At 35.4% G+C, this 8,595-nt stretch overlaps 1 protein-coding gene across 2 annotated transcripts in view; it reads right to left on the reverse strand.

Moving 5' to 3' along the window:
* The window catches only part of PPP4R3B (protein phosphatase 4 regulatory subunit 3B), a 49,240-nt gene extending 40,982 nt beyond the window's left edge, over nucleotides 1-8,258 (reverse strand). The window contains exons 1-3 of one of the 2 annotated variants that reach the window (XM_039344368.1): nucleotides 7,808-8,258; nucleotides 6,405-6,460; nucleotides 456-554 (exon numbers count right to left, since the gene is read on the reverse strand). In XM_039344368.1, coding sequence (XP_039200302.1) covers nucleotides 456-554; nucleotides 6,405-6,460; nucleotides 7,808-7,949 — 297 coding nt within the window. In that variant the 5' untranslated portion in view covers nucleotides 7,950-8,258. The remainder of the gene's footprint in view (nucleotides 1-455; nucleotides 555-6,404; nucleotides 6,461-7,807) is intronic. The other variant, XM_039344370.1, reaches the window with a different exon arrangement.
* Between the last annotated feature and the right edge of the window lie 337 nt (nucleotides 8,259-8,595).

Raw genomic sequence — 8,595 nt, forward strand, 5'->3', positions numbered from 1 at the left:
ATGTTATTACCAATATCTAAATCATAGTTAATATAGTTCTGACATTCTATGAAATGTCAGTGAAATGGGATTGGTGGGCTGCACACCAAATTTAGGTTGCTCTATCATGCCAGCTGATGAAAAAGGAGGGAGGGAGAGAGGAGGGAAGGATATTCTTGGTATACTGTAAGTTAATGGTAATATTTGTAATATAATGTTATACAGCAGAATCACAGTCACTGCAAACCTCAAAATAATTTCATTGTAGAAGTATAAATGTAAAGCTGTCCTGAAATGGTATTTTAAATAATGCCACTGAAATATCACATCATCAGCTAAACTAGAAAATAAATTTTATAATTCATACTATCAAAATTAAATGGGCCACTAGAACTTTACTTCAATCACAAAGTTTATGAAGAGTCAAATCTAAATTAAAAAAAAAAAACATTAAGAACTTTAAATGTAATCCTTACCTGGCAAATTTTTTCCCAGATCTCATCACAGCCAGCTTTTTCTTGAAAACTCAGAGCTAAATCATAATTTTCTGCTTCTGACCAAACAATCAAAGTGTCCTATTTTAAAATGGAATATTATATTTATTATTTGACTTTACTGCAAAATGTAATATACAGCTAGGTTTAGGTATCAAGGAGAGTAGCTTTCAACCAGTACAAAATATAAGAGAACATGGAAAGAAGAGGGGGACAAGAAAGACGATGCACCACTATATTTTTTCCTATGACTAGCCATACAACTTAAAAAAAAAAACATATTTTACGTAGGATAGATAACTCCTGATATACACACTGCCACTCATTTATTAAGAGCTTTAGTTCTTAGAAGCATCTTACTAGAAAGATGGCAAACAATATACTATGTTAATTTTTATCGAGACGTTCACTATTTAATTGCTATCATTTGGAATTTTAAAAAAATCATAGTGTGCAAAGTCAAATATACTTTGGGTACGTCAGGAGACAAAGAAGAAGTTTTCTTCACATTTCAATGATACTGCGTTGTGTTTTTAATCCATGTAAATACTACGGAGTAACAGAATGAAAGGGTATCCAAGTCCTACATCTGTCATATTCAACATTCTTTTTTCAGTTTGTAAACAACTGTTCATATATAATAAGTATGAATTCAACTTTGACGGAAGATAAAAAACAATCTTAAAAAGCAGTGGAAAACACTTCAGCAGATTATCCTTCAAGGATTCTTATTACTATAAAGGGGTTATAGTGAGGGGAATACACATACAGATAAAGGCAAATATAGGAAAATATAAATATGATATTCTGTGAAAGGAAATACAATCCATTCCAATATTCTATCAAAGGAAACCAAATAGACATTCATAACCAGGACAATGCCAAAATGAAACTGGAAGATGAACTCTCCAGATGAGAAAGTATCCAAGGAGCAACTAGAAAAGAGCACAAAGTTCTGAGTGGTATTTATGATGTGGTTGGATAAAAGTCAATAGGATCCTAGGTGTTGATGTGGCCAGAGGCAAAAGGAAAATTTAGCACAGTAAATATATGTATCCCACTGGCATGTGGAATGTCAAAACCATAAACCAGATGTTGCCACACCAGAAATATCTAGATACAATACTGACATTTTGGAAATCAGTGAACTGAACTAAACTGGATCACTTCATCTCAGAAGGACATCAGATCTTTTACTGAACATCGTAGAACAAATGGAGTAGTGAAAATTAACAAAAGATATCAAAATTAGTGTTTGGATATAACTCACAAAATGACCGGATGATCTCAATTTGAGTCCATGGCAAATCACCTGATATTGCAATGATCCAAATTTATGTTTCAAACAAGAGGTAGAGAAGAAATGGAAGGGTTCTTTGGTAATATGCAGCACTTTGCTAACATCAGACTAAAAAAGTGAGATGTCATAATATAGGAGGGTAGAATGCTAAATTAGAAATAAAATAACAACTGGAATAATGGGAAATAATGGCTTTGGCATACAAGATAAAGCAGGAGACAGACTATTAGGGAGCTGCCAAGAAAACCTTGTAACTTTAAGAAATTTCTTCTTTCAACAATCTAAAATATAGCTTTACACATGGGCACCACCTGATGAAAAAGAAAGCAAGTACAGCTGGAGAGGCTCAACTGATTCAGCAAAAACAAGACCTAATCTCACTCTCATATCCCAAATTACTTTTTGCAAGATTATAATTTAACCTAAAATAAAACTTAAAAGAATCAAACTCAAAAGATAAATCAATAATATTATATGTGATTATGCATAGAATTTGAGTTAAATTAGTGATAACTTTAAAGATGAAACAAATAAAAGTATCTCAAAATGCACTTTAGACATAATGAAAATAGCTGAAGAAAGATGGAAAGCAAAAGGCAACAAAAACACTGGAAATTTATGCAGCCTATGGAAGAATTCAAAATGATCAAGTCAGAACAGAATATTGGGAAAACAGCATGGCAAGGTTTATATTGTCACCTTGTTATTTAACTTACATGCAGAATGTAGCATTTCATTTTAAAGAGCGTATTCAGGATTGTGGAATTGTTAAATGTCAGCAAGATTCTCTTGCGAACTCTTTTACTAGAAAACCATGAATATAGCATTGCAAATGCCAGACTAGAAGAAATAGCAATTGAAATTAAAATTACTGGGAGAAATATGAACAACGTCATATATGCTGATGATGCTATTTTATGGCTATTAGGAAAGACTTAAAAGAATCTGTTGAAAGTGAAAAGCAGTTCAAAAATAATGCAGTTTAATATTAAAAATCAGGGATCATGTGAAAAGGTTATACCAACCAATGCATATAACTTAGAGAAATTGATATAGAACAGACTTTTACCTTTCTAGGCTCAAAAATTCACAGGAATAGAGCCTATGGTCAGGAAAAGAAAAAAAATCTACTTATTTATTGTAACATATTGGTTATCAGAAAGGTTGAACAAAAAAATGATGTATTTCAACTGTGGTGCTGAGGAAAACTCTTAAAAGTACCTGGTAGCTGAGGAAAAACAAATAGCAAATAATTCAGAATTAGATAAACTATATAAAATCAGATTACTTGGTGGAAACACTAATAATGAAGGTTTAGATATTTTGAACATATAATGTCGAAGTAAAAATCACTAAAGAAGGTCTGAAAATCAAAGGCAACTGAAAAAGAAGCTGACAGAAAAGAAGGTGGCTTGATGCTATCATTGATGACATAAGAACAAGGTCATCAGTATTCCAAGAAGCATTTACCGAGACAAAAATCCGAGCAAAATTGTGTCTATTGGAATACAAAGGGTCAAAAATGAAATTATCAACAATAAATTCAAACCATATAATTATGAACAGAAAGAAGCGAAAGGAGAGTAATCTCTGATGAGATGGGTGGCATATAAATGTAATAAATAATAATTGTTATAAATTTAATAAATTATGAAAAATTTAGGATAATTAAAATTGAAGCAACCCTATCCTCATATCTTAATAAGTATTTAACAAATTAGATATCTTTATTTATTTTATCCAAATAAAAGCATCACTAACAATATTAGTTATTTTCAAGTAACTGTACTGCTTTTACTACTTCAGAGAACATTTTAAAATTAAGATGTGTTTTTAAAGAGCAACAGAGAATATAAGTAATATTCAATGGCAAAAATTCAAAATTCATTTGGCAATCATTTTAATTCAACTGTTATACACCTAAAATGTAATAACTATTTAACTATAAATGTTTGATTAACTGAGTCAAAAACATATAATATTTTTCCAATATACTCCAAAACAAAAAAACCCAGTGTTAAAAACATTTCCTTAACTTTCTAGGAATATCATTATGTAAAAGTTACACCTGCCCTAAGGATAAAATTAGCTTTTATTTGTTGGGCTCTATCTTTCATCTCATTTGAGCATGATAGAAATTAGAAATTATAAAACCGAAAATATCTTATAACATACAGCAAAATTTTGCTACTATGAGAGCAATTCAGAAATAAACCTCCATTTGGTTGTCAATGACAGACACTTGCAGATATAGAACTTTTGTTATACACATTAGAAAACTACAACATTATATTACTTTTCAACATCATCGCCATTCAAATTGAGGCACTTGTCATAACATCTTACAAGGTTTGAAATTCCTTAGTAGTAGTTGCTCGGTGCCAAAACTGGGCTATGGGGGTGGTGGTGATCAAAAACATCTAATGGAACTGCTTCAAAAATACATCTAGCAGTATGTGGGCAAGCATTATTGGGAACCACCACATCGGAAGTAGTGCCATAAAAAATCCAGCCAAATGTGAGGATGCCAAAGGAGTACTGCAAGTGAAGTTCATGGTGTGTGGTTCGACCATCAATTCAGAAGTCTACTGTGAAACGTTATGAAAACTCAGATGAGCCATCCATAGCGTCGGTGCATGCTGACTTCCAGTATGGTGTTGGTTCACGATAATGCACGCCTGCACACCACTAGATGCACCCAAGAACTTTTGAAGCAGTTCCGTTGGGATGTTTTTAATCAACCCCCCCAACCCAGATTTGGCGCTGAATGACTACTACTAAGGAATTTCAAACCTCGTAGGACGTTATGACAAGTGCCTCAATTTGAATGGTGATTATGTCAAAAAATAATGTAATGTTGTAATTTTCTGTGTATAATAAAAGTTCTGTATCTGTGAGTGTCTGTCATTGATAACCAAAAGGAGATTTATTTCTGAATTTCCCTTGTAGATACAGTTTATAAATTCTTGGATGCATAATTTTCTGATTTGCATATATCTGGATATTCACTATATGCTCTTTTTCTTTTAGATCATAAAGATCTTTTCCAGATACTAATGCTAGTTTATCTCTTAATTTTTCACACTGAGGAACTGATGTAGTAAAAGTACCCTCTGATAATACTTGAGACATCTATTAAAAATATTTAATACCTTTAATGGCTAGGTTCACACATTGTTCCAAGCAACAATATGGTTTGCTGGTTTATATTTTATCATAATCTATGAACCCAGTTATAATTTATAAACCAAGATTTGTGGCCTAACTAAATGCATAAAGAGGCACTGTAATTTATTCACTTGTCATAATTTCAACCATGGTTTATGGGCTATATGAACTCAGCCAAAACATTCTAGATCAGTGGTTCTCAACCTGTGGGTCGGGACCCCATTTGGGGTCGAATGACCATTTCACGGGGGTCGCCAAACCACGCTGTCCGCCATTTTTTTCCCTTTTCCCTAGCTGTCCTATTCCCTCTTATTGGTGGCCACACCCACTTGGGGGTCACCACAACATGGGGAACTATACTATGGGGTCACGGCATTAGAAAGGTTGGGAACTATACTATGGGGTCACGGCATTAGAAAGGTTGAGAACCACTGTTCTAGATGAATTAGCATAAAAGTAAAAATAGTAAAGCAGTGACTGATTTGTCTGGTTTTGTACTTTGATGGGAGATCTCTACTAAAGGGATTGTAGGCTAGGCTGGGAAGTCAACAAAACATGCTGGAAAATGGTAACAGCAAACTACTTCTGTAATTCTGTGAAGAAAACTATCCAGATGTGCTCATGGAAGTCTTCACAGAATGAACTTGACTTGGAGACTCTACCATTTTATGGCATCTGTTAGAAATCTATTGCAATGGAAAGGGCATCATTAATGACTAGAATAAAGTAGCAATAATTTGAGATTTGCACAAACTGCAATTTACCAAGATGTATGCAAGTCATCACCTCATATTGTAATCTACTAGATACTTGGCAGTAAACTTTGAAGATTTATGAACATCCACATGGGTTGCAATAAATATCTGCATTCAGCATGGAGTAATATAATATAGGCTAAGAAATTACAAAATAAATAATAATTAATGTATTCATAAAAAACATCAAATAGTATTAAAGCTGGACAGAAAACAGAAAACTAATGGCAGATAATTCAGCAAAGGTTATTAAACCACGGTACTGCCCAATATACAACTCTATATGGCTCACAACAAACAAGAAATTATAATAAAATCAATAAAGCATAAAAATAAAAAGATGGCAAGTCTGAATGAGCAAGCGGCTTCACTTTCTCTCACCAAAGACCAGCAGTGGGGGCTATCTGAAACTTAGGGGTAGGGGGAGCCTTGTTTTAGAGGGCAAACACTGCTACAGAAGTGTGGTTCTAGCTCTCAAAACGTGAATGTAAAAGATAGTATTTTCATATATTAATCTCCAATATTTAATATACACATAGCCCTTGACTTGCCTTGAATCAGTATGTGGACAACTAAGAATATATAACAAAACTCTAGTTGACCATTCTGCACATTACTCCAATGGTTAACACAATTGCCAGATTTTTTTAAAAAATAGTATTTTCAATAATAGTAATATAGTTGAAATACAGAAGAAAAAATACATGCCTGTTGTTTTTGATATGCAGTGTTTGGATTTATCTTCGATTCCAACAAGAGGGAACCTGAAATGATGAAAAAATTCCACTAAGTACTTAAATAAGTAAATAAAGTCAGGCAACTTAAGTACTAATTATTCACATTAAGGACAATACTTTATTCCAAAACTTTTATGCAAACCCAGTGACCAAATCTGGGAATTTTAAGATAAAATTTCAGTATGCCTTACTCAAGCTGTGCACAATTCATTTATGAAAAAATATTATAGTCTTATTTTCCTTTGGTAACTAACATACACTATTACATATTTACAAAGCCAAATTATGTAATCCTGAATTTATTATATAGTATGTCTAAGCAATCATGTTTCATGGCAACAGCTCTCAAGCAATCACTTTCAAGTTCACAAGATTTATTTAGTACATTAGCACCTGTTCATTAACAACATCAATACATTTTCTTCTTCTAAAAACAGCTTTTCTAATTTTGAAAACAACCTATCATGGCTTTACCATAAAAATACTAAAATAGAAAAAAGGCCTTCCATCGGAACATAAAATTTGATATAAATGTTTATTTTTCTTCTTTTCACCACCAAGTACTGCCAAATTAATGACTAGAGACAATTTTGAATATTTTGCTTTCTCCAAGTATAGTTTTAGGTTACTTCCACTGAAATATTATGGTATGTCCTTAATTCAGACACACTGAAAACCAGTTAAGACAATAATTTGGGTAAAAGTTTAAAATTTAAGAATTTTAAGCACCCAACATTCTAAATAGAAAATATAGTAACACAAAGAACATTTTTTTTCAAGAAGAAAAAGTCTTTTCATTGAGGCAGCTTCAGAGAAAACCAACCCAGAGTGAAAAGCTGATAGTATTTGAAAGTATAAATCAGTACTATGAAAGGCCTTTAAAAAAATCATTAGCCAGTTCATTTTCAATAAGTAACAATTAGCAGAGTTTACCGTCATGAAAGTTATGAAAGTTTTCTAAAAGTTAATGTTTCCCACTCCTCATAATACATTTAATATCTTTTTCCCAAAGTCGCCCAATTAACACTGACAGGGGAGTTACTAATAACTTTTATAAAGCGGTCAGTACGGTTCCCTAACTATAACATGCATGAATTTAGGGGACTATCAAGAAGGTGCTTACGGTTTAGGGGTGGAAGCCTATAACATTTGTGGTGAGGGGGTCCAATAACCTGACCCTACGGTTTGTCTAAATATAAAAGAGAGACTATATATGCGGGAAGGAATCCGTGGCCTCAGCCCAGGTTGTGTGAGGTGGCGGTGGCAGAACGCTCCCATGGGTTGTTTCCCATTCCTCTGGGTAGGCTCTATTGTCCCAGAGAGATTAGCAGCTGCCTCCATCCCCTGCCTGCCATTATCCTTCCCCTTTCTCACCGTCCGACTCGGCTCGAACGAGCAGCGACATCCCTTTGAGCCGCTCCACGTATGTGGACGAGACATGCCCGGTGCCTCTGTCGTCCCATTGCCGCTCTTCGTTGAGCGTGTAGACCTTCACCCGCCGCCGGGTATCCGACATGGTGGGGCCCCGGCCCGATCGTGAGGCACGGGAAAGGACCGGCCGGGGGCTGAGAGCGTCACTCAGGAAGCCTTTAACTCGCCGCTTTTCATGACAGTCAGGTCGGAGCCGCCGCTCCTCTGGCTCAGCAGTACCAACTAGCAGCAGCAGCCACTAACACCGCGGCATAGCCGCCATCTTGTAATCCGACTCCTGTCCCGTCCCTGCCTTTCTCTTCCTCTCCCAGCCGGGGGAGGGAGAGGGACGGAAGGCCTGCACGGGCTCCACTAGCAGGGGCTATGGCGGCCGGGAAGGGAAGGAAAAGAAAAGGCTGTCAGTTTGCGAAGGAGGAAGGGGTTGAGAATACGTTGCGCCTGCGTGTTGCATACTTTCCTGCTGGACGCGGAAAAGCTGTGTTGCCCTGGCTTTTTTCTGCAGTAATAGTACCTGTAGCCACAGTTTCTTGGAATGATTGTCGCCTCTAACACAGGAGGCGTCTCTGAAGGACTGTCTCCAAGATTCCCAGCAGTTCTCTCCTTTATTTTATTAAATTAGTCTGAGTTTCTTTGCTACTGGCGTTGTAGCGTTTGAGAGGAAAGACCTATTCTCCTCGTTGCAAAGGCGCTGAAGAAGATGAGATGGGACGATACTATACTCCTAAGAACGT

This window comes from Crotalus tigris, unplaced genomic scaffold (assembly GCF_016545835.1).
Source record: "Crotalus tigris isolate CLP2741 ecotype Arizona unplaced genomic scaffold, ASM1654583v1 scf7180000017903.3850313, whole genome shotgun sequence".
NCBI classification, from domain to species: Eukaryota; Metazoa; Chordata; class Lepidosauria; order Squamata; family Viperidae; genus Crotalus; species Crotalus tigris.